Below are 27,417 nucleotides of genomic sequence, written 5' to 3' on the forward strand. Positions count from 1 at the left end.
GAATAATTGTACTTTGACATCCCTAGAACAATTCAGTTATGAATCGGTTTTATTTCTACCTGGGTCTTTGAGTTCACACTAATAATTAGTGGTGTTCACAAGTGCAACAATTCCTGTGTCTGCAGACTTGGCACAAAGGTTGTTATAGTTCACACTGACGTAAATATGAATTGCTATCATTAATCAGGCGAAGGTCAACAAGTATCTTAAAGACTGCAGTAGCAGAAAACACAAACAGGAATCGAAGTAAGATTACATAGAAGATCAATTGATATATGCCTATTACTTAGAGAAAATGGACTTCTGGAACTAGACGGTGTCGAGGTAGCGAGATCACAGAAGGTGAAGAGGAGACTGAAAATAAGTTGAGGAATCCAAATTAGATCTTTTCACTGCAGTTTGTGGCCTCTATTTTTTGTAACTGTATTCTGAAGGTGAAACAAGCTTTTATTTTGGAAAAAAAAATTCTTACATTGCTAAAAAAATTGCCTTAAAGCTATCGGTTGAGTAGTGTTGGAGTTAACACAGTTAAATATACCCAATGATTCTAAGGAGGCAGTTCTGGGTGGCTGCCAGGATATGACACAGAGAAGGCCAGTTGTATCCTCTGTACAACTTAACTCATGGACACCATAGCAGGTAAGTCGTGAACTGAATGCAGTGGTATCTGTTCTTCCTTCTAGAAAGTTTGTCTCTTTCCTCTTCATTGTTCAAATGGAATAATCATGGGGGCATTAGTAGCTAGAAGATACTTCCATGTTCCCAAATTCTGTGAAAGATTTTGTGTGTGTCATTAGCACTTCTTTGAATGGAAAAAAACATTATTTTAGTGTGTCCATGAAAGTAGTTTTGATTATTATAGTTTGCTTGACATCTTAGATCTTTGTTGCCCCGTGTACACATGGCCAAGTGAGGCTCCTTATTAGGGTGCTATAATGGGTGCAACTGAGCCTCTCCTGCCTCTGGCTCACCTCAGAACATTCCTTCCAACATAAGACAGGATCATGAAACTGATAGGCCAGCCCTGCAGAATACACAGAGGGAGCAGAACTTCCAGGATAATCAATTGAACCTCACTGTCGGTGCAGTTTGAACCCCACTCTTTAACAGGAGTGCCAACAGAGTGCGGGAGGCTGGCTGTTTAAGTTGCAGCCTTCATTTTCTCTCTGCTCCTCCCAGGACCTTCTGCTTTTGAGCTCCCTCAACATCTTCTCCAGAGCTTCTCCCTTCTATTGGAACTCCCTACTCCACTCTGTCCGGCTATCTCCTACTTTGTCTGCCTTTAGGCGATCCCTGAAAACGTATCCCTTTGGGGAAGCCTAGCCAAATCTCCACCTAATGTGTGAGTTTTTTCATTCTTCATCAACTCATCCCTCATAGTTATTACCGTTGGTAACACTTGCCCCTCCCTTTAGATCGCAAGCTCTCATGAGCCCTCCAAACCCTCTTGTATTAAATTATATTTAACAATATGTATTGTATGTAACTTTACTGTTTCCCTATACATTGTAACAGAAACGTAAAGATATACTAGAAGTTTTGACATTAATGGCTGTGTGTTGAGTTATTTTGAGGGGACAGCAAATTTACACCATTATACAAGCTTCAGTATTGTCACATGAAAAGATATAATAAAATATTTACAAAAATGTGAGGGGTGTACTCACTTTTGTGAGACACTGTGTACTGACAGTCAGTAGAGCAGTAGACGGTGTCAGTCGGGTAGAGGTTGGTGTCAGTAGGGCAGTGGATGTGTCAGTAGTTTTTATTTGTATTATTTTATTTTTTATTATTTTTTTACAATTCTATTTATTTTACAATCTTTTAGGAACCCCGTTAGGGGCTTTGGTGAAATATCAGGGGTTTAAACAGGGGGAATCTGTGCCACACAGGGTGATTAGGGTGTGCCCAGGCACACCATGTGCACACGCCTATGTAATCGCCTGTTCCAGCCTCTTGCACAGATTTTTCTTATGCAAGTTAATGTCACACTTACCCCTAACACACGTGCTGTGGCACTATACAGTAGCAAGGTTATGCGTTCTTTACCTATAGCAGCCCCTTTCCCATAAGGCAAGTAGGCCTACCGGTACTCGGTTGCCCCCAGGATTTATACACAATGTTATAGTGCCTAGCCACCACGTTGGGGCGGGGCGAACTGAGCAAAGCAAACAGGTACTTGTGTTTGGCAGATAGGCAGAGTGGTTCAATGACAGTCTAGGTACAAGGAAGCCAAGGTTCAGGATAGTCAAGGTCAAATCCATAGTCAAAAGGCAGGCAAAGTTCAGAGAATAGTCGATCCAATCCGAGGTTGTCAACGAGGGAATTCAAAAAGCAGGGCAGACAAACAGAGAGCTTGGAGAATGTGTTACAAATGCAATACCACAAGCAAGGGACTGCTGGTTTGGCTGGCTTAAATCAGGTTTGGTTTCCAACCAGAGATTGGCTATGTTAATCACCTTGCAGGTGGACAGGCAGACATGGAAAATGCATCATGGCCATAACCAGGATACTGGACCAACAGCTATGTTGGAGCAGGAACACACTTGCTCCTGACAATTAGTAAGCATAAGTGTTGGGGAGGAAGGCAGCTTTAAGAGTAGTTATGGTAAAATTGGAAATCCACTTTAAGACCAGAGGTACTTACAGTATAAATAAAATATGCAAGCTCCTGGCTTGAGCCTTTCACACTTCTAGTGGACTGGTTATTTTTCCTATAGTAAATTTTTTTTTTCTTACAAAGAGTTCTTTGATGGAAGAGCAATTTGGCAAATAAAGTGGCAGTATACTACATGTAGCATCCTCTACCTTAGGTAGGTAGGTGCTAGTATAGGTTTTGTGTTGTCAGCACAGGTAAATTTCAGCAGGCCTATGCTGTGAGCTAGGCTTGTTTGTTTTGATCTATAACCACCTTCCAGTAGTGATGTAAAGTGTACAGTTAGTATGCAAAGATAGGCTGTTGTGCATTTTTGTTCTTTTAGGAACTCCAGAGATGGGATGGCAGTCCATCTCCACCGCTCCGGAGGACAAGAAATGTAGTGAGTATTCTTCCAGCGGGAACAATGCTCAGGCTCCAAAGTGTATGTGTCTAGCTGCAGGGACCTGTAGTTAGGGTTGTATGTTGAAGTGTACAGTGTATATATGTGACAAAAATGTAAATATCTATTTTTGTACATAATTTATTTGTACTGTATTCTGGTGGGGGGTGAGTGTAACACCCTCTACCTTAGGTAGTTAGGTGCTAGTATAGGTTTTTGTGTAAGCTGCCAGCGCAGGTAAACTTAAGCAGGCCTATCCTGTGAGCTAGGCCTGTTTGTTTTGATCTGGGGGCAGGGAAGTGGTTTAGTATAGCAGTAGGTGACTGACATGTACTTCAGCTCTTTGGTGCCTCCTCTGTTTCCAGGGAGAATTTTCTGGAAAAGGGGCAGGTCACAGAGCTGGAGGGACATCAAATAGTTCTCCATAGACTGGGGGATGACCTGGGGGATGACTTGGTGGGGAGATGACGTACATGGTTGGTTTCCTGCAGTCTTAACATTTCTCTGGTTGTGTCTATTATATAGGTGACAAGTGGAAGTTCCGTCAGCAGTTATCTGCATATGAGGATTGGGAGCTTGGTAAGATATATGAATACTTCAGAGATGACCTTAACTTCATTGTGGAATCATTGAACATTACCCAACTCCTTGCTGAACTGCAGTCTCGGACACCCCAAAATTGGGAGGTAGGTGGACACAACAGTTACAGCTGAACTACAGGCAAGTATAAAAGACACAAAGTAATGTAGTTCTGTATGCAATAATACATCATTAAATGTATTTTGGTAAATGCAAGCAGTGGAAGGCCCTGAAATGTACCTGGTATCAGACTCTTGCAGTCCCTGCACAACAGAGTTCAGACTATGGAAGAAAGAAGCAGAAGAAGGGGCCACTTAGTTCTGCTACACTGCTCTTGTGGTAACAAGAAACTTGCTGATTAGAGGACAACATAACATAAGTGCAGAGAGATGAGCTTATCAGTCTGCTACTTCTCCTTTCACTATCCAGTCGCAGGGTGAGGGAGGGGTATGACCTCTAAATGTTAATTAACTGCAGCAGCAAAAAAAATCAGATCTCCTGCTCTGCCAGACAATGCTATGCAATTGCAGCAAGATCACTTGGGAAGAGGAGACTGAGGAACTGCTTTTTCCTGCCTGCAGCAGACTAATGGCATCATCTCAGTCTACGCAAAGTCACTTGACTGGAGCTAAAGAACAATTGTTAGAGAACGGGGGTTAGGGGGGTTAGCTCCCCCTAGTTTAACGCCAAATCGTATTGTGTGCATTACTGCCAGTTTAACGCCATTTATTTCTGTGTGCGTTACTGCCAGTTTATTGCCATTTACTTCTCTGTGCGTTACTGCCAGTTTAACTCCATATAGTTTTGCGTGCATTACTGCCAGTTTAACGCCATATCGTTTTGTGCGTTACTGCCAGTTTAACACCATTTACTTTTCTGTGCGTTAATGCCAGTTTAACGCCATATAGTTCTGTGTGCGTTACTGCCAGTTTAACGCCATATAATTTTGTGTGCGTTACTGCCAGTTTGATGCCCTATAGTTTTGTATGAAAAATTACATAGATCGGCAGCCGACTGTATTGTTGTGCCACATCCAAAATTTAGACTAAACAACAAAAGGGATCCCTTAGTGGTGGACTTTTTAGGCACATACAAAAAAGCATAAAAAAGTATATATAGTACAAATATAATTTATTAAGCAGAAACAGAAAAAACATAGCAATAATATAGCATCTATTGTTTGGAATGCAAATCAGACAGTTTTACATTAGTATGTATACAGTGAAACAGTACTCTTGGACCCGACGCGTTTCGGAGTAAATTAGCCTCCTTCCTCAAGGGTGGGTGTAAATTAGAGACAATTCTATACTAGAAAAAATATATTGAAAAAACAAAAGTGGGCATTTAAGTATAAATATATGTGAGACATTTCATAGTGTACGCTTAATGTCTTTTACACTTACATTTACACTGCATTAGCTGACTTGGCATTCCACAAATCTTAAGTTAAAAACAGGGACAATGACACGGTCTGTCTACCAAGTATGTTCTTGATTCTGAGGGAAAAACATTGATTAAGGTATTTTGGAAAAATTATTATAAATCCATATATGGGTGGAAATGGGATTTCTTTCACGGAAGTATATGTGTAATTTACTCTTCTATTCCAAAGAGGGGAAATGGAGAGGGGAAGGAACCTCTCCTTTGGCCTTACAAAAAAAGGCCCATAGAGGGCGTATAAAAGGAAAACTTGAGGCTCCACAGGGGCCGAAAGGCAAGTCCTGCAAGAGAGTATAATAGTATAAATGTGTAATAAAGGGTCCTATTCATTATTGAAGATAGAAAATATGGGGTTAATTTGATATTAAGAGGACTTTTTAACAAAGTTTAAATCAAACCTGGAGGTAGTTCAACAAATGGTGTTGTGGATGTGTGGTTGATGGCTAAAATGGTAATAAATAAATAAATAATATATTTAATTGATTGAATGACTGAATCTAAATATTCGTTTTTCAAAACAAAAACAAAAAGTTGCATATAAAAGTGGTGAGGTTGCTATAATGCTATGGCATTTGGATGAGATAGTTATGCTTGTTAAAGATTATTTTTGTGTATAAAATGTGAGAAATGAGAGGTAGTAGTAAAAGGCATTTGTATGTAATACACTCAACTTAGTATTGAGTTTATCCATCAGATTTATTAAAAATACCAGAGAAACCCCATGCAAAGCCTTGGCATAGGTGTTAGAAAAGTATACTCAGCATATCTAAGTTGAAGCAGCAGCCACTGGAGAGTAATTGTTTACTTACATAACACAAGGGTAGATCAAAACATAAGACTGTTCAAGCCTGTGTCATCCCGCAAAGTGCACTGGATGTCCGGCAAATGTGTCTGGTATTGTTAAAAAGCCTCTCTCCCCCAATCAGCTGTTGATGTAAATTACAACAGCTGATGATGTGGGAGGCAGAGGAGGCAGGTATGAGCCATGTATGGCCCCCCCGGGAGGAGTTACGCTGCTCCATCCACAACGTGAATGCACGAGCATGTGCGTCAGAGCGTTGCTGTGCCCACTCCACCCGCTGACACAGTATGCTTCCCTGGCGGACTGCACATGTCTGCCGGGGTCGCAAGATGGAGGTCAGTCATAGATGGACTTGACTGTAACCTTACATAGCGCCGCCGCGGGTTGCATGACCTGGATGGCTTAGTGTTCCAGGCGAGCATCAAGTATAGTGTATGTAAAAATAACAAAGTAATATTTAAAGAGACACCTCCTTTTGTGTGGATTATATAAATACAAGTAGATATATGTATATTTACCATTGATGTTGATTGTACTTTTCCGGAAACAAGAAAATACTGGTGGCAGACATTGTCTCACAGGTTTGCATAACATTATGGGATAGGTTAACATAGATACACATGACATTCTGGGGTAAGGTATATAGAGCAAAAAAAGCATAGACAAAAAATCCTCTAATTCAAATGGGAAGGCTGGTTTACATGATATATATAGGAAAAGATAAGTGTTTATGGCAGAATCAACAAAGATGTATTTCATTCAGAAGCGATATAGTGTAATAATCAGAAAAGAAAACAGTATCATACATAATTTCATAGCAATTACTATTAGGTGAGGGAATTCCTAAGGATGTTCAAACATTAGGTCAAAGGCATACATGTAAATATTACAAGTGGCAAACTAAGAATATATACAAAGTCAAGTCGCATAAAATAATACACGCTTAGTGAAACTAACGTAGGGTATCTCATTTACATACACATAGACACATGCATTTGTATATTTGTTTATGTCCAGATATATGTTACTACTTGAACATAAGATGTTTTCTATTTCTATGCCACTAGAGGTGTATCAATAAAGTTAAACATATGTGTCGATAATTTATCATCAACCTATTTGTTCCAACTGTAGAATAAACTAGTTACATCCAAGTCTCAGAGGAAGAGACCGGAACAAGAAGGGGAGGGGGGGCGCCGTATTCAATCATTATTGTTCTCTACCCCCTGAGGAAAAACCCTCAAGAAACGCCTTGAACCAAATTGTTTCATTCAAGCCCGGAGGCTTAGTAGCTTTTAATCTATGGATCCATCGCGATTCCATTTGCAATAGGGTCTTATTCCAGTCTCCTCCTCTGAGACCCGGATGTATGCGGTCCAGAATAAGAAATCTTATTTTTGGGAACTTTCCATTATGCACTAATGTGGTATGTCTCCCAAGAGGGAGATCGGGGTCACAGGTTTTCATACATGTTATGTGTCTATACGCCCTTCTCCAAAATTCCACTTTTGTTTTGCCAACATAAAAACATGTGCATTCACGCAAAAGCATATATATCACCCCATGGGTTTTACAATTGGCAAAATGCTTTGGGTAGAAGGTCTGGCCGTTAGGAAGGGTAGGATTTTTTTGAGTGAGCATGAATTTTACAATAATTAGATGCCCCACATTTAAAGGTTCCCTTGTATTTGCAGTGAGATTTATTTAATTCTCCTTTGTATTCGCTAGTGATGATCCTATCCCTCAAGGATGTGGCCCGTTTAAAAGTAAAAAGAAGATTGGGAGGGACGAATGGTCCCAATGCCGGGTCGCATTGCATGTGCCAGTATTTCTCTATAATGCTTTTAATTTGTTTTTGTTGATTACTGTATTTTGTAATAATTCTAATGGCATTAATGTCATTTTTGTTCTTAGGTTTCTCAGAGTAAAGTAGCTCATTCCTTGATTGTAAGGAGGCTTTTTTAAAAGATCGCTTTAGCGAAGCGTAAGAGTAGCCTCATTGTAGCAACCTCTCACGTAATTTGTTTGCTTCTATTTTAAAGATGTTATCGTTCGAGCAGTTCCGTCTTACCCTGAGATACTGGCTGTAGGGGATAGAGTCCATAAGGGGTTTGGGGTGGAAGCTGGTGGCATGCAGAATTGCATTGCTCGCAGTGGGTTTCCTATAGAGCCTGCTCAAAATGGCTCCCCCCTCTCCTCTATAGGCTTCTACATCCAGGAATGTGACACAGTGTTTGTCAAAGGACATGGTAAAATTTAAATTGAAGACATTACGATTCATTCTCAAAAGACATTGTTGAAGTAGATCTGGTGGTCCGTCCCAGATGATGAATATGTCATCGATGTACCGGTACCACCCAAGAATGTGGTCCGTGTACATTGATAGAGTTTCATCACCCAGGAACATGGCTTTCCACTCCCCCAGGTACAGGTTGGCATACGATGGGGCACAACACATCCCCATCGCAACCCCCTGCACCTGGAGGTAGTGGGAGCCATTCAAAGTAAATACATTATGATTAAGGATGAATTCTAACAATGAGATAATGAACTCTCCGTATACAGGATCTACATTTTCAGCTTTTTGCATGATATGTTTTATGGCCGCTATGCCTTTTTAATGAGGAATTGAGCTGTACAGGGATTCGACGTCCACTGTTACTAATAGTGCACTCTCAGGGATCTTAAGTTTGTCAATAATTTGTAAAAAATGGAGTGTGTCCTTTACAAAGGAGGGCAGGGATAAGACAAATGGTTTTAGAACTTCATTCACTAGTTTACTAACATTTTCACTTATCGCCCCCACACCGGAGATGATTGGTCTTCCGGGTGGGTTATTAGTATCCTTGTAGATTTTTGGTAGTGCATAAAACACAGGGGTTCGAGGGAAGTTGTTCCTAATAAATTCCCAGAGTTGTTTGGTAATTATGGAGTAGGCAGTGTCTATTAGCAGATAGAAGTCATCATTGTATTTTTTGGCAATACTTGCCGGAATCCGGCGGTACCATTCCAGGCTGTTTAGTATTTTATTGCACATGTTGACGTACTTATCATTGTCAAACACAACGATATTTCCGCCTTTATCTGCGGCCTTTATAGTAATTTGGTTGTTACTAGATAATGTTCTTAATGCTGAGGTTTCTCTTTTTGTTAAATTGTTTAGATGTGTTGTATGGGTTTTTAACTTATCTAGTTCTTTATCAACTAATTTGAGAAAAGCCGCTGCATTTAGGTGGGTACTCGGTGCTGGACAGAAATCTGACTTTTTCTTTAATGTGGATTTATTCATCTTAGTGATCCCGCCCGATGTTTCAACTGATTCCAGAACTTGGGAAAGATTGATATTATCAAAAAGACTAGTTTGATTGTTCTCCTCAAGGAGAGAGACCAATTGATCTATTGCCTGGTTTTCCTGTAGGATGAAGTCCATCGACCCTCCTTGTTTGTGATAAAGTTTTTTTAGGATCAATTTCCGGACAAAGAGTTGGAGATCTTTGAATATTTCGAATTTATCTGCATCTTGATTTGGGCAGAAATTTAAGCCCTTCTTAAGGACAGCTATTTCATCTTGGGAAAGTTTGTACGACGATAAATTAATTATGTTGAGCTCAATTGCATTTTGTTCACTGGTAGATGCAATGGCGGCTATAGTGCTATCTGTGTGTATGTATTGAGGTTGGGTTGTGTGGGTTGGGCACCCATGAGGATCCTCTCTAAAAAAGAAGGATCGTTAGAAGTGGTGTCTAGTGAACCAGTGGTTTAAGGGTTAGGTTGAAAAGTGAATTCCCTTGTTTTAATTGGCTGTGCAGAGGGATTTTCACTGGTTAAAGTGTGAGTGTTAACATGTGTATTAGAAGTTTTAGTGATTTGCTCATGTGTTGGTGTGGAGAGATTTGATTTCCTGGGGATGTTCAGGGTTAATTTTTTAGCCTGTTGTTCCTCAGTGAGATCGCCGTGATATATACGTTTAGTTATTTGCCCTGTTTTTGGTTTGTGAGGGATTTGGGAGGGGGGTTGGGGCAGATTTGAGGTTTGTTGTGAAGAGGTAGATTGATGTCCTTGATGATAGTTGTTTTTATTTTGGTTAGATTTATTTTGGGTCCATTTATAGGCTTTGCCATCTTTAAAGGCATTTCTATCCCGGGTGAGTTTTTGTCCTTTCTTCATAAGTATGTCTTTATTAAATGCTTCTAAATGTGTTTTCAATCTGTCTTCCTTGTTTGTGGTGGGTCTCTGGGTTTTAAATTGCTGAAGCTTATTACATAGGTTTACAATGTCTATGTCCAGATTACTGTATCTTTTTCTATACTCGTCTATTAAAATTTCCATTAAACTCTGTGAGCAGCTCCGTGAGCAGCTACGTAGTGCTTTTTTCTATTCATCTTTAAATTCTGAGTCCAGACCATCAAGGGTAGGGAAGATCTGGACTCGCAATCCCATAGGGTTGATGTCCTCTTTGATGTAGTCCTGGAAGGATCTAACATGCCAATATAGCAAGGATTTCTTCTCCAGAATTTTAGAAAGTCTGGAGAATAAAGAGGAAATTTCTGAGTATATGCATTCCTTGTCTCCAAAATCTTCTAAATACCCCTCCATAAGGGTTTCCCAATCATCACCCGTGAACCCTGTCATATTGCTTTATATTAGAAGGACTTAATCCAAAACTTAGTATTTATACATCTAGTTATATTGATTGTTTAAAACATCTGTAATTGTTATACACAGAGAGTTGCCGATCATAAGCAGGAAGCGGTACCTACTACCAAATAATCTATGAAAAATGACATAGATCGGCAGCCAACTGTATTGTTGTGCCACATCCAAAATTTAGACTAAACAACAAAAGGGATCCCCTAGTGGTGGACTTTTTAGGCACATACAAAAAAGCATAAAAAAGTATATATAGTACAAATATAATTTATTAAGCAGAAACAGTAAAAACATAGCAATAATATAGCATCTATTGTTTGGAATGCAAATCAGACAGTTTTACATTAGTATGTATACAGTGTTTGAAACAGTACTCTTGCACTCGATGCGTTTCGGAGTAAATTAGCCTCCTTCCTCAAGGGTGGGTGTAAATTAGAGACAGTTCTATACTAGAAAAAATATATTGAAAAAACAAAAGTGAGCATTTAAGTATAAATATATGTGAGACATTTCATAGTGTACTCCTAATGTTTTTTACACTTACGTTTACACTGCATTAGCTGACTTGGCATTCCACAAATCTTAAGTTAAAAACAATGACACGGTCTGTCTACAAAGTATGTTCTTGATTCAGAGGGAGAAACATTGATTAAGGTATTTTGGAAAAATTATTATAAATCCATATATGGGTGGAAATGGGATTTCTTTCACGGAAGTATATGTGTAATTTACTCTTCTATTCCAAAGAGGGGAAATGGAAAGGGGAAGGAACCTCTCCTTTGGCCTTACAAAAAAAGGCCGTAGAGGGCGTATAAAAGGAAAACTTAGGGCTCCACTGCGGCCGAAAGGCAAGTCCTGCAAGAGAGTATAAGGCCTCATTCACACGAGGCGGACTCCGTTTCCACGGAGCCTGCCTCGGTCCGCCGGCTCAGCGGGAGATCTCTCCGTTGATCTCCGCTGATCCGGCGGATGACAGGTCCCTCTCTGCTCACTGAGCCGGGAGGGGCTTGTCAGGCGCCGCTGCTGCCTATGGAGGGATCGGATGAAAACGGACAGCATGTCCATTTTCATCAGATCTCACCCGATCCACCAGCGACAGATCCGGATGTAGGGCCATCCATCTGCTTTTTGCAGATCGGACGGGGTCGGATGTCAGCGGACATGTCTCCGCTGACATCCATCGCTCCATAGGCTAACATGGAGCACCTGTTCAGGTCTGCCATCAAAACTGACAGGCGGACCTGAACGGTCTGATCGTGTAAAAGGGGCCTAATAGTATAAATGTATAATAAAGGGTCCTATACGGATAGTTCATTATCTCATTGTTAGAATTCATCCTTAATCATAATGTATTTACTTTTAATGGCTCCCACTACCTCCAGGTGCAGGGGGTTGTGATGGGGATGTGTTGTGCCCCATCGTATGCCAACCTGTACCTGGGGGAGTGGGAAGCCATGTTCCTGGGTGATGAAACTCTATCGATGTACACGGACCACATTCTTGGGTGGTACCGATACATCGCTGACATATTCATCATCTGGGACGGACCACCAGATCTACTTCAACAATGTCTTTTGAGGATGAATCGTAATGAAAAAAAAATTAAAATTTACCATGTCCTTTGACAAACACTGTGTCACATTCCTGGATGTAGAAGCCTATAGAGGAGAGGGGGGGGGGGGGCATTTTGAGCAGGCTCTATAGGAAACCCACTGCGAGCAATGCAATTCTGCATGCCACCAGCTTCCACCCCAAACCCCTTATGGACTCTATCCCCTACAGCCAGTATCTCAGGGTAAGACGGAACTGCTCGAACGATAACATCTTTAAAATAGAAGCAAACAAATTACGTGAGAGGTTGCTACAACAAGGCTACTCTCACTCTTTGCTAAAGCGATCTTTTAAAAAAGCCTCCTTACAATCGAGGAATGAGCTACTTTACTCTGAGAAACCTAAGAACAAAAATAACATTAATGCCATTAGAATTATTACAAAATACAGTAATCAACAAAAACAAATTAAAAGCTTTATAGAGAAATACTGGCACATGCAATGCGACCCGGCATTGGGACCGTTCGTCCCTCCCAAGCCTCTTTTCACTTTTAAATGGGCCACATCCTTGAGGGATAGGATCGTCACTAGCGAATACAAAGGAGAATTGAATAAATCTCACTGCAAATACAAGGGAACCTTTAAATGTGGGGCATGTAATTATTGTAAATTCATGCTCACACAAAAAAATCCTACCCTTCCTAACGGCCAGACCTTCTACCCAAAGCATTTTGCCAATTGTAAAATCCATGGGGTGATATATATGCTTTTGCATGAATGCACATTTTTTTATGTTGGCAAAACAAAAGTGGAATTTTGGAGAAGGGCGTATAGACACATAACATGTATGAAAACCTGTGACCCTGATCTCTCTCTTGGGAGACATACCACATTAGTGCATAATGGAAAGTTCCCAAAAATAAGATTTGTTATTCTGGACCGCATACATCCGGGTCTCAGAGGAGGAGACTGGAATAAGACCCTATTGCAAATGGAATCGCGATGGATCCATAGATTAAAAGCTACTCAGCCTCCGGGCTTGAATGAAACAATTTGGTTTAAGCCATTTCTTGAGGGTTTTTCCTCAGGGGGTAGAGAACAATAATGATTGAATACGGCGCCCCCCCCCCCCTTCTTGTTCCGGTCTCTTCCTCTGAGACTTGGATGTAACTAGTTTATTCTACGGTTGGAATTAAATAGGTTGATGATGAATTCTCGACACATATGTTTAATTTTATTGATACACCTCTAGGGGCATAGAAATAGAAAACATCTTATGTTCAAGTAATAATATATATCTGGACATATACAAATATACAAATGCACGTGTCTATGTGTATGTAAATGAGATACTCTACGTTGGTTTCACTAAGAGCACTTTCACACTGGGGCGGGCAGAGGCGGCGGCGGTAAAGCGCCGCTGGGGTTTTACCGTCTGTATGCGGCCGCTAGCGGGGAGGTTTTACCCCCCGCTAGTGGCTGAGAAATGGTTAAAAACCACCGCAAATAGCCGCGCCGGTATAGCCGCGCCATCCCATTGATTTCAATGGGCAGGAGCGGTAAAGGAGCGGTATACACTCCGCTCCTTCACCGCTCCGAAGATGCTGCTAGCAGGACTTTTTTTACCGTCCTGCCAGCGCATCCCTCCAGTGTGAAAGCCCTCGGGGCTTTCACACTGGAATTAAGGCAGCGGCACTTTCGGGTCGGTTTGCAGGCGCTATTATTAGCTCAATAGCGCCTGCAAACCGCCCGAGTGTGAAAGGGCTCTGAGCGTGTATTATTTTATGCAACTTGAATTTGTATATACTCTTAGTTTGCCACTTGTAATATTTACATTTGCAAATTATGTATGCCTTTGACCTCATGTTTGAACATCCTTAGGAATTCCCTCACCTAATAGTAATTGCTTTGAAACTATGTATGATACTGTTGTCTTTCCTGATTATTACACTATATCGCTTCTGAATGAAATACATCTTTGTTGATTCTGCCATAAACACTTATCTTTTCCTATATATCATGTAAACCAGCCATCCCGTTTGAATTAGAGGATTTTTTGTCTATGCTTTTTTTGCTCTATATACCTTACCCCAGAATGTCATGTGTATCTATGTTAACCTATCCTATAAACTTATGCAAACCTGTGAGACAATGTCTGCCACCAGTATTTTCTTGTTCCCGGAAAAGTACAATCAACATCAATGGTAAATATATATCTACTTGTATTTATATAATCCACACAAAAGGAGGTGTCTCTTTAACCACTTGCCTACCAGGCACGAACACCCCCTTCCTGCCCAGGCCATTTTTCAGCTTTCAGCGCTGTCGCATTTTGAATGACAATTGCACGGTCATACTACACTGTACCCAAACAAATTTTTTATCATTTTCTTCACACAAATAGAGCTTTCTTTTGCTGGGATGTAATCACTGCTGGGTTTTTTATTTTTTACAAAAAAAAAAAAGACCAAAGATTTTGAAAAAAAATAGTTTTTTTTCTTTTTTACTGTCAGTAAATTTTGTACCCAAGTAATTTTTCACCTTCACTGATGTGTGCTGATGAGGGGCACTGATGGGCACTGATAGACTGAACAGGTGGGCATTGATGAGGTGGCACTGTAAGGCGGCACTTATGGGCACTGATGAGGTGACACTGATGAGGAGGCACTAATATGCCACACTTATGGGCACTGATAGGTGGCACTGATATGTGGCATTGATGAGCACTGATAGGCAGCACTGATGGGCACTGTTAGGTGGCACTGATGGGCACTAATAGGCGGCACTGGTGGGCACTGATAGGCGGCACTGGCGGGCACTGCGAGGCAGCACTGGTGGGCACGGATAGGCGGCATGGATAGGCGGTACGGATGGGCACTGATAGGCATTGATGGGTGGCACTGATGGGCATTGACGGAAAGCAGTGGTGGGCTCTGATCACTGGCATTGGTGGACACTGTATGCTGGCATTGGTGGGCATGGTATTTTGTTTATTTATGGCAGTTTTTTTATATATTGTAATCAGGGCACTGATGAACAGTGCCCTGATTACCTCCCTAGCTGTCTCCCTGTGAGGTGATGCCTCTGATCGGCTCTCCTCTCCTCGTACTCTGTCAGTGTGAGGCGAGGAGAGCCGATTACCGGCATCTCCGTGTTTAAATCTGACCGGTTGTGATTGGACACAGCCGATCACATGTTTAAAGAGCTGCTCTTTACACAGATCGGTGTCGCACTGTGTGCTAGCAACACGGTGCGGCCACGATCGCCGCGGTGTGCGCCCCCGCGGGCGCGCAAGAGTGGCCGTTCTGTGCTGCCGTCATATGACGGCGGCCCAGAACAAGAGCTGCACAGCCCCTCCGTCATATGACGGTGGGCGGGCAGCAACTGGTTAAATATTGCTCTCTTATTTTTACATACACTATACTTGATGCTTGCCCGGCACACTAAGCCGCCCGGACCATGCAACCCGCGGCGGCGCTATATGAGGTTACAGTCAAGTCCATCTATGACTTGTCTTGCGACCCCGGCGGACATGCGCAGTCCGCCAGGGAAGCATACTGTGTCGGTGGGTGGAGTGGGCGCGGCAACGCCCTGACGCACATGCTCGCACATGCGCGTTGTGGACGGAGCGGCGTACACTTCTCCCGGGGGGCCATACACGGCTCGTACCTGCCTCCTCTCCCTCCCACATCAGCTGTTGTAATTTACATCAACAGATGATTGGAGGCTTTTTAACAATACCAGACATGCGGGATGCCACAGGCTTGAACAGTCATATGTTTTGATCTACCCTCATGTTATGTAAGTAAACAATTACTCTCCAGTGGCTGCTGCTTCAACTTAAATATGCTGAGTATACTTTTCTAACACCTATGCCAAGGCTTTGCCTGGGCTTTCTCTGGTATTTTTAATAAATCTGATGGATAAACTCAGTACTAAGTTGAGTGTATTACATGCAAATGCATTTTACTACTACCTCTCATTTCTCACATTTTATACACAAAAATAATCTTTAACAAGCATAATTATCTCATTCAAATGCCATAGCATTATAGCAACCTCACCACTTTTATATGCAACTTTTTGTTTTTGTTTTGAAAAAGGAATATTTAGATTTAGTCATTCAATCAATTAAATATATTATTTATTTATTTATTACCATTTTAGCCATCAACCACACATCTGCAACACCATTTGTTGAACTACCTCCAGGTATGATTTAAACTTTGTTAAAAAGTCCTCTTAATATCAAATTAACCCAATATTTTCTATCTTCAGTAATGAATAGGACCCTTTATTACACATTTATACTACTATACTCTCTTGCAGGACTTGCCTTTCGGCCCCAGTGGAGCCCCAAGTTTTCCTTTTATACGCCCTCTATGGGCCTTTTTTTTATGGCCAAAGGAGAGGTTCTTTCCCCTCTCCATTTCCCCTCTTTGGAATAGAAGAGTAAATTACACATATACTTCCATGAAAGAAATCCCATTTCCACCCATATATGGATTAATAATAATTTTTCCAAAATACCTTAATCAATGTTTCTCCCTCGGAATCAAGAACATACTTGGTAGACAGACCGTGTCATTGTCGCTGTTTTTAACTTAAGATTTGTGGAATGCCAAGTCAGCTAACGCAGTGTAAACTTAAGTGTAAAAGACATTAAGAGTACACTATAAAATGTTTCACATATATTTATATTTAAATGCTCACTTTTGTTTTTTCAATATATTTTTTCAATATATTTTTTAACGCCATATCTTTTTGTGTGCGTTACTGCCAATTTAACGCCATATAGTTCTGTGTGCATTACTGACAGTTTAACGGCATATTGTTTTGTGTGCGTTACTGTCAGTTTATTGCCATATCGTTTTGTGTGCGTTACTGCCAGTTTAACGCCATATTGTTTTGTGTGCGTTACTGACAGTTTAACGCCATATAGTTCTGTATGCGTTACTCCCAGTTTAATGCCATTTACTTCTCTGTGCGTTACTGCCAGTTTAACGCCATATAGTTTTGCGTGCGTTACTGCCAGTTTAACCCCATATAGTTCTGTGTGCGTTACTGCCAGTTTAGGGACATTTACTTCTGTGTGCGTTACTGCCAGTTTAACGCCATTTACTTCACTGTGCGTTCCTGCCAGTGTAACGCTATTTCGTTTTGTGTGCGTTACTGCAAGTTTAACACCATATAGCTGTGTGCGTTACTGCCAGTTTACCACACAATTTACTTCTGTGTGTGTTACTGTCAGTTTAACGCCATATAGTGTTGTGTGCGTTACTGCCAGTTTAACGCCATATAGTTCTGTGTGCGTTACTGCCAGTTTAGCACCATTTACTTCTGTGTGCCTTACTGCCAGTTTAACACCATTTAGTTCTCTGTGCGTTCCTGCCAGTTTAACGCCATATCGTTTTGTGTGCGTTACTGCCAGTTTAACGCCATGTAGTTCTGTGCATCACTGTACGTTTGGCGCATTATATTGCAGTATATTATATTGTATCCGTGGAGTGTGTCTGTGTAGTGTGAGTACTCAAATTAACATGCACCAAACACCTCTTTACATTGATTAAAGTGCATCTATGTACAGATTTCTTCATTACATTTGCTTATAAGTGCTGCCTCCTCCCTCCCAATAATGTCTGGGAGGAAAACAAGGAGAGACAGACGTTCCCTTGGCACTGTATGGGGGCCAGCAACAAATGTGTCCACAGGCAAAGGTGGACGTGGTGGTCAGTCCTCAGGCAGGGCATCATTTCCTCTCTTTAGTGAGTTTGCCCATGATATCCAGCCACAGCTTGCAGAGGAGGTGGTGGCCTGGCTTACTAAACCTTCCTCATCCTCCTCATCCTCTGTCATGCAAGCAGAGACAAGTGTGCAGTCCCCTGCAGTTGCCAGAGTGGATAAACCTGCCTCCTTGTCCACATCTATTCCTGCCATAGCCCCAACATCAGCCATTTAGGAGTCAGCTGAGTTATTTGACCACAGCATCAGCCACTTGCTTCTTGATGATGCCCAGCCATTACTGGATTCAGATGTTGGTTCTGATGTTGAGGATGACAGGAACATGAGCCTAGAGAGAGGGAGGAACAGTGGTAGACAAATTGGCATTCATGTTCCCCAAGCCACAGCGTATTGCCAAGTTGTCTCCAGTGGTAATGATGAAGATGGTGGAGATGGAGATGATGATGATGATGAGGTCACTGATGCAACGTGGGTGCCAGATAGAGCAGAGGAGGAAACTAAAAATGAGGTGGCACAACCCGAAGGAGGCCAACATCAAGAAAGAGTAGAGAGCAGCTACCCTATTCCATCAAATTCTGCAGCTGTTATCTCCTGGCCCACTCCCCAAAGCTCAGCTGTCTGGGCCTTTTTTAGCACATCTGCAGCAGATCGCACTGTTGCTATCTGCAAACTGTGTCTCAGGCACATCAAATGTGGCAAAAACACCAACAATTTGGGCACCACATGCTTAACAAGGCATTTAACGTCCAACCACTCAGTCCGTTGGCACCTAAAAGGTGCACAAATCTGTCCCTCCTCCTCCTCCTTACCCACTTCAGTCTGCCCCTGCGATACCAAGTCATTACCTCTCAGCAGCCTCCACTGACAGGGATGATGGTATAGTACAGGGTGTCCAAGGTCTTAGCAGCACATTTGCCAGCACCACACCAACAGCTGTAGACTGTAGACAGCAAATTTCTCTGCCCCATCTGCTGCAAAAAAATACAGTCCCTGCCATCCACATGCCCAGCGTCTGAATGCAAGCTTGTCAAAGCTGTTGACTCTCCAACTTCTGCCTTTCAGCCTGGTGGATTCTGTCCCCTTTGCACATTTGCACAATGTGCTGTACCACAATGGCAGGTTCCCAGTCGCTACTACTTTTCACGTAAGGCCGTTCCATCTCTCTACCATCACGTAGAAGGGAATGTTCTGGCATCATTGGGCAAGCCAGTCAGCCATAATATCCAGTTACTGCTGACACGTGGTCCAGCAAGCATGAGCAGGGACGATATATTTAGTTCACAGCACACTGGGTAACACTGCTTGCAACTCGAAAGGATGCAGGACAGGGCTCGGTGCTGCAGCTTGTTGTGCCCCACATCTCCATACAGCTGGTGGTGATGCTGCCAGACCTGTGAGCTCTACCCCCGACTCCTCCTCCATGCCCTCCTCTGCAGAATTGTCCTATAAACATCAGGTACCCCCTAAGCATTCAAAGGGCTATTCCCAGAGTCAGGCTAAAAGGTGCCATGCAGTGCTTCAGCTGGTGTGTTTAGGTGACAGGAACCACACCGGATTAGAGATCCTTGCAGCTCTGCAGGGGCAGGCCCAGAATTGGTTCACACCACGCCAGCTGGAGTCAGGAATTGTGGTGTCCGATAATGGCTCAAACCTCCTGTCCACCCTTAGACAGGGAAAGTTGACACATGTGCCATGCCTGGCACATGTCCTCAATTTGGTGGTGCAGCCTTTCCTAGGTATGTACCCAGGGTTGCAAGATGTACTAAAGCAGGCCAGAAGAGTCTGTAGCCATTTCAGGTGGTCATACACAGCCAGTGCTCAGTTGGCTGAAATTCAGCGGGAATTCTACCTGCCCCTAAACCGCCTAATTTGTGACATGCCCACCAGGTGGAACTCAACTTTGGGAATGCTGCAGCGGCTATAAATGCAGCAGAGGCCCGTCAATGAGTACCTGTGCCAGTACGGCACGACGACAGGCTCAGGCCGCCTCGGCTTTTTTTCCCCACGCCAATGGCTGATCATTAAGGATGCATGCACTGTATTGTCACCATTTGTGGAGGCCGCAGGGATGGTGAGCAGTGACAGTGCATGCATCAGTGACACAATCTCTGTTGTGTTCCTGCTGGAGCATTATGGACAGGGCACTGGAGGCAGAGCAGCAGGAGGAAGAGGAGGACTTCCTTTCCTCTCAAGGCCCAAAGCCTCTGCAAATTTGAGGCGCATGGGCAACCTCATGCTTTAAGGCATGCAAAAGGACCCAAGAATACATGGCATAAAGGAGAAGGATGATTACTGGTTGGCATCCCTCCTTGACCACCGTTATAAGGGGAAGGTCTCAGAACTCATCCTGTCCCCACAGAGAGTGCAGAAGATACAATCTCTTGAGGACAAGTTAAAGAGGATTTTATTGAACATTTTTCCTGACTTCAGTAAGTTACAGTGTCGTGGAAAACGTAGTTTTGAGTCTTTTGTTGGTCAAGAGAGGAGCGTTGGAAAGTGGGGTCTGCCTAAGTGAGGCATTTTGGAATTTTTTTAGTCCTCGCCACCTAGGACTGTCAGCTTCTACATCCCATCGGCAGCATCTGCATCACATGGTGGACGATTACCTCTGGTCCAAAACAGAGATGGAGAGCTTTCCAGCTGACGATTCACTGACTTACTGGGTCATGAGAATAGACCACTGGCCAAAACTTGCCCAGTATGCTACTGAGTTGTTGGGGTGCCCTGCATCCAGTGTGCTTTCAGAACGAGCATTCAGTGCTGCAGGAGGTTTCATTACTGATCATTAGGGATGAGCCGAACACCCCCTGTTCGGTTCGCACCAGAACATGCGAACAGGCAAAAAATTTGTTCGAATGCGCGAACAACGTTAAAGTCTATGGAACTCGAACATAAATAATCAAAAGTGTTAATTTTAAAGGCTTATATGCAAGTTATTGTCATAAAAAGTGTTTGGGGACCTGGGTCCTGCCCCAGGGGACATGGATCAATGGAAAAAAAAGTTTTAAAGATGTCTGTTTTTTGGGAGCAGTGATTTTAATGATGCTTAAAGTGAAACAATAAAAGTGTAATATTCCTTTAAATTTCATACCTGGGGGGTGTCTATAGTATGCCTGTAAAGGGGTGCATGTTTCCCATGTTTAGAACAGCAAAATGACATTTCAAAGGAAAAAAAGTAATTTAAAAGTACTCGCGGCTATATGAATTGTCGGTCCGACAATACACATATAAGTTCATTGATAAAAAAACGGCATGGGATTTCCCCACAGGGGAACGCTGAACCAAAATTTAAAAAAAAAATGGCGTGGGGGTCCCCCTAAATTCTATACCAGGCCCTTCAGGTCTGGCCAGGATCTGGGGGTCCCCTTGTTAAAGGGGGCTTCCAGATTCCGATAAGCCCCACACCCGCAGACCCCCACAACCACCGGGCAAGGGTTGTGGGGATGAGGCCCTTGTCCTCATCAACATGGGGACAAGGTGCTTTGGGGGGGCCCAATACACCCTCCCAATGTTGAGGGCATGTGGCCTGGTACGGTTCAGGAGGGGGGCGCTCTCTCATACCCCCTCTTTTCCTGTGGCCTGCCAGGTTGCGTGCTCAGATAAGGGTCTGGTATGGATTTTTGGGGGGACCCCACGCCATTTTTTTTCAATTTTGACGTGGGGTTTCCCTTAAAATCCATACCAGACCCTTCAGGTCTGGTATGGATTTTGAGGGGGACTCCACGCCTTTTTTTTTTGTAAATTTGGCCCGGGGTTCCCCTTAATATCCATACCAAACCTGAAGGGCCTGGTGTGGAATTTAGGGGGACCCCCACGCCATTTTTTAAAAAATTTCCCTGTGGGGAAATCCCATGCCGTTTTTATCAATGAACTTATATGTGTATTGTCGGACCGACAATTCATATAGCGAGTACTTTTAAATTACTTTTTTTCCTTTGAAATGTCATTTTGCTGTCAGACTGTTCTAAACACGGGAAACATGCGCCCCTTTACCCCCCAGGTTCGAAATTTAAAGGAATATTACACTTTTATTGTTTCACTTTAAGTATTATTAAAATCACTGCTCCCGAAAAAAACTTTTTTTTTGCATTGGTCCATGTCCCCTGGGGCAGGACCCAGGTCCCCAAACAAAATTAGCACTTTTGATTTCTCCCATAGACTTTTAAAGGGTGTTTGAATTTGCCACGAACACCCCAAATTGTTCGCTGTTGAGCGAACTTGCGAACAGCCGATGTTCGAGTCGAACACGAGTTCGACTCGAACTCGAAGCTCATCCCTACTGATCATAGAACGCGTCTGTCCACAGACACCGTGGACCGTCTTTTATAAAAATGAATCAGTCCTGGATTACCAGATATGAAGCCCCTGATGCCGATGTCACTGATTGAGTCTTTTTGGGATGTGGAATCTCTGCAGGACTTCGAGGCTGCCTAGCTTTGAGGGTGTTCAATCATTTCATCTGGAAGAATGTTGTTGGTATAGGTTTCATGGGCACAATTAACACCAAAAGACCAATACCTCTATAGGATTACGGTGGGAAGGCGCCACCGACACCCAAAGGCCAATTTTTCTGCACCTGTTTGACAAGTGCATAACATTGCAATTTTTACAGCAAGGTCAATTCTTGCTTTCATCAAAAGTACCTCTATAGGGCTACGGTGGGAAGGCGCCACCGACACCCAAAGAGTAATTTTTCTGCACCTGTTTGGCAGGTGCATATCATTGCAATTTTTAACTGCAAGGCCAATTCTTGCTTTCATCAATAGTTCCTCTATAGGGTTACAATGGGAAGGTGCCACCGACACCCAAAGACCAATTTTTCTGCACCTGTTTGACAGATGCATATTATTGCAATTTTTTACAGCAAGGCCAATTCTTGCTTTCATCAAGAGTACCTCTACATATAGGGTTACAGTGGGAAGGCGCCGACACCCAAAGACTAATTTTTACGCACCCGTTACTTCTATCCAAAGTTAAAGTGACACCAGAATGTATCCAAAAAATCTCTAATCTTGTTCCCAGTGCACTACATTGTGGCCTCATCATACACACTGGCTCCCCAGCTGTTGCTGAGCAAAATAAAGGCAGCTTGTAGGAAAAATATCATTTTTTTGGCTTTATAAATGCAATTATTGCTTTAGCAGATTCTAGACATGGTACAGATCTGCCACTTTACAAGTAGACTAAGGGGACCCCCAGACACTATATTGGATGGATTTTTTCATGTTAATGCTTTCACTTTAAAAATAAAAAAATCACTGCTCATTTAAAAATGACGTTTTTCACAAACTTTTTTTTTATTGAGACATGGCCCCCAGGGCAGGACGCGGACCCCTATAACCATTGTATGCCCAATTACTTGCATTTAAGCCTTCAAAATGGGCACTTTTGATTTTTGACATTAGAGTCCCATTGACTTTAATGGGGTTCGTTATTCCGGTCTGAACTTTTGCGGTATTCGGAAGTTCTGGTGCTAACCGAACAGGGGTCCATTTGGCCCATCCCTAATTAACACAGAGAAACCCTTGAACTAATTTTCATGTGTCAGGGGAATCCCTGCTAATTGATTACATCTTTAGCTCACGGCACATTAGTGAGGTCAATATGTTGTAAATATACCTTTAAATTATACATAAAATAACAAATAATGTAGTGTATCTAACATATTTGATATCAAGAGCAGATAGTTGTTTTTTTTAACATTATGTTATATTTTTATAAGAAGAAAAATGTTTGTATAACAATCATTAAATGGAACAAATAATAATAATGGCAAAAGAAACACAAATGGTGACAATTGTAGTGCCTCTTACATTGACAGTCGGTATAAAAGTGCCTTCTTATATTGGCAGTTGGTGTAGTGGGCTCATACATTGGGGGCCAATGGGTGAGGGACTTATATAATTGGTCAGTGGGAGAAGAACACACAGCTAAGAAGATAATTGATAATTGACATGAGTGATTACAAGGAGCTAGAAACTCTTCATTGCTCAAGGAACCCCTATCAAGCTCTGGAGGAACCTCAGGGTTCCACAGAACCTTGGTTGAGAAACTCAGTATTTGAGACAAACACACTTGGGTCAGGCATGTCAACCAGTACAAAAACTTCAATGAGCCATTGAGTATTGATTGTGGTGTTCTGTACCGTGATAGACAGGTGTCTCTTAAGCTGGTGTATACCTTTCACCTGAGGACTCCAAGAAGTTTTTGGTTGCACCAAAACTGTTGCATATACCAACTTCCACACAGTGAAAAATAAATTCCTCCATGCCTCTAAAGCTGGTTACGCGTGTTACAACCTGATTGTATAAACTATCCAATCTTTTAGATTTAACCAAACTATGTGACGTGAGGCCCCTCACAAGCAGTCCATGCAATTTATATCCAATCAGTCAGGCCCTTGTATTACAAGATTGTTCAGTGATCTGAAGAAGATTTTACTATCAAGTTGTAACATTTATAAACATTTATGGGCAGCTAAAGTTGACTCTAAAGTACATTAACCTTTTTTACAGCCACTGACATAAGTTCTACGTCATAGCAGTAGCGGCATGTAAACAAACTCCTAATGCAAAGTGCAAATAGCAGCTGTAAGTTTTGTTCCTTTTTAGGACCAGAGTGCAAGATTTATTGTAGCAGCCAACTATAGGCTATACAGCTGCTGGGTTACTTCTGTGGTGCTTTTTTATATCCACAGCCTCTATCTGGGCACTCACGTCCCTGTGCTCACCTGCTCCTCCTGGGAGCCTGGGACTGAAAAAAGACACATCAGGATGGTCAGTGGGGATAGATGGAAGAATGTCAGTTCCTCCATCTTTCCTTTAAAATGTGAACTTCGAAGTGCTCAGCTCTGAGTACTTTTAGGTTCAGAGCCATCAGCTCCCGTCTAGGAGAGCCAGGTAGAACAGCTGACTGAGGATACTGTTTCTTCAAAGTTGCCTGGGTGTAGGGGATGCATCAGGGGTTCCAAAGACCCCTGATGTCTCAATAAAGAGTACCTGTCACTCAAAAAAGTGAGATCACATAGGGGATATTGTGATAGCAATAAAGATAAAGATAAATAAAAAGAAACAAAAAACTTGTACCCTTGCACACACACATAGGGGGTACAGGTGTACAAGTTTGCACAACACATGCTGTGAATCGCCTCTCACGCCAAAATGAAAGCAAAATTCTAGGGCCATCATTTGTGGTTGAAGTGATTCTAAAGCCAAAACATTTTTTACCTTAATGCATTCCTTGCATTAAGGTAAAAACTGTTTAGGCATCAGCACCCCCTCTCACCCCCCCTCCTTACTTACCTGAGCCCTCATTTGATCCAGAGCTGTGCACGTCTGCAGCTCTTCTCTCCCCTCACTTCCAAGTCTCATTGGTTTTGCTGGGGAACTGAGAGCCATTGTCTCCCAGTGCTGTCAATCAAAGCCAGTGACGAGGGAGAGGGGGGCGTCTATGTCAATGGACGCAACAGTGGGGGTTGGGAGCAAGCACGCTTGAGGTCCGTGGGGGAACTGAACAGAGTGGAGGAACCAGAAGGGCTGTTGGGGGACCTGAGAACTCAATTGCACAGAGCAGATAAGTATAGATATGTTTGTTTTTTTGTTTTGTTTTTATTTGACCTTTGCAATCGCTTTAACTCTAAGTAGGTGACCCCTAGGCTTTTAATCATCTTCTATGGACAATTATGGGTTTTTTGAATTTTCACATGTTTGTTACCTATTCATTCAAATCTGTCATTTCTTTTATATTTTACAGAAAAAATCTGAGATTTTGTGCTTGAGTTCACTAAAATTGATTTAAATAATTGTTTTACCAAAAATATATAAATTTGATAAAACAGTTGCACTGATATCATGCACTATAAAAATTGCAACCACCATATTTTTTATATATATTACATTATATATATTATTTACATATACTGTATACATATATGAGGTGTGACAATTTAATTCCCGGAATTGACTGTGAAAATAAGTTTGCTTACCTTTACACTTATGCCGTGTACACACGACCAGACTTTTCGACCAAACTGGTCCGACGGAACAAATCCGTCGGACAATTCGACCATGTGTGGGCTTCTTCAGACCTTTTCTGTCGAAAAATCTGTCGGACTTTAGAAATAGAACATGTTTCAAATCTTTCCGACGGACTCGAGTCCGATCAAAAAATCTGTTCGTCTGTATGCTAGTCCGACGGACAAAAAAGGACGCAAGGGCAACTATTGGCTACTGGCTATGAACTGCCTTATTCTAGTCCGGTCGTACATCATCACGTTCGAAACGATCGGACTCTGGTGTGATCGTGTGTAGGCAAGTCCGTTTCGTTGGAACTCTGTCGGAACTCCGTCGAAAAGTCCTTCGGGGTTCAGTCCAACGAAAAGTCCGGTCACGTGTACACAGCATAATAGCTGTTGTCTCCTTCAAAATAGTACTTGTGAGGCAAAGCACTTTTCTAGATGACTGTGCCATATTTGTGTCGGAATTTGTTTTCCAAAACGCTGCACAGTATCTTTGTTGTGGCATTCTGAATGTCCAGAATGTCATCAAATCTGTGTCCTTTTAAGGCATTTTTTCATTTTGGAAACAGCAAAAAGTAACAGGGTGCTAAGTCAGAGGAATAAGGTGGTTGGTCGAGTTTCGGAATGGATTTTCTGGGCCAGGAACTTGGTAATACTTGATGCATAATGTGCAGTAGCATTGTTGATGTGGAGAATCCAACTGGTCTGTGACCTAAGCGAGTGCAAGTTAGAACATGTTAGAACTCGCTCGAGTGTGAATGGCTGTGTGACTCACCACCATAGTGCTACGCTGTTAGGTATTCCGGGAATTATATTGTCACACTATATTTATATATATATATATATATATATATATATATATATATATATATATATATATATATATATATATATATATATATATATATATATATATGTATATATATATATATATATATATATATATATATGTATATATATATATATGTATATATATGTATATATATGTATATATATATATATATATATATAATATTCTATTTCATGGTCTACTATAACTCTTCTTTAGGATCATGTGAAAATTAAAGAAGATTTGGGAGCTTCTGAATTCTCAGTGAAGTTAATTCAGGACATTCTTCATGCAGGAAGAGAGGCTATACTGGCATTCTGGGAAAGTCTCCATGTACTATGCACTGACTCTCTATCCCCTAATCTATCCTCAGTACTGGATGAGATCATTAAGACAGGTAATGTAGACAGATCTTTGTCTTGGAGCAGCGTACATGTTTACTGTCTTAAAAATTCATGATTTATATAACAGCCTCTCTGACTTGACCAACTCCAACATTATTATTATTATACAGGATTTATATAGCACCAACAGTTAGCGCAGCACTTTACAACATTAGGGCAGACACTAGAATCACAATACAATTCAATCAGAGGGCCTTGCCCATTAGAGCTTACAATCTAAAAGGGAGGGTCAAGTGATACAAAAGGTAATAACTAGGGGAGGGGTGGGCTGATGGAGATAGTGGAAATAAAGTTGTTAGGTGGAGGCCGGACAGGGATCATCTAAAAGCAGAGTATGAGATAGTTGGACAGATTGGGGTAGGGAG

The 27,417-nt window shown here is 42.0% G+C and overlaps 1 protein-coding gene across 1 annotated transcript in view; it reads left to right on the plus strand.

Annotated features, from left to right (window-relative positions):
• Positions 1–623: 623 nt before the first annotated feature.
• LOC141116613 (NACHT, LRR and PYD domains-containing protein 12-like) overlaps positions 624–27,417 on the plus strand; it is a 61,937-nt gene continuing 35,143 nt past the window's right edge. The window contains exons 1-4 of the mRNA XM_073609006.1: positions 624–639; positions 2,982–3,080; positions 3,564–3,724; positions 26,868–27,045. Coding sequence (XP_073465107.1) covers positions 624–639; positions 2,982–3,080; positions 3,564–3,724; positions 26,868–27,045 — 454 coding nt within the window. The remainder of the gene's footprint in view (positions 640–2,981; positions 3,081–3,563; positions 3,725–26,867; positions 27,046–27,417) is intronic.

This window comes from Aquarana catesbeiana, linkage group LG13, assembly GCF_042186555.1.
Source record: "Aquarana catesbeiana isolate 2022-GZ linkage group LG13, ASM4218655v1, whole genome shotgun sequence".
Classification (NCBI taxonomy): domain Eukaryota; kingdom Metazoa; phylum Chordata; class Amphibia; order Anura; family Ranidae; genus Aquarana; species Aquarana catesbeiana.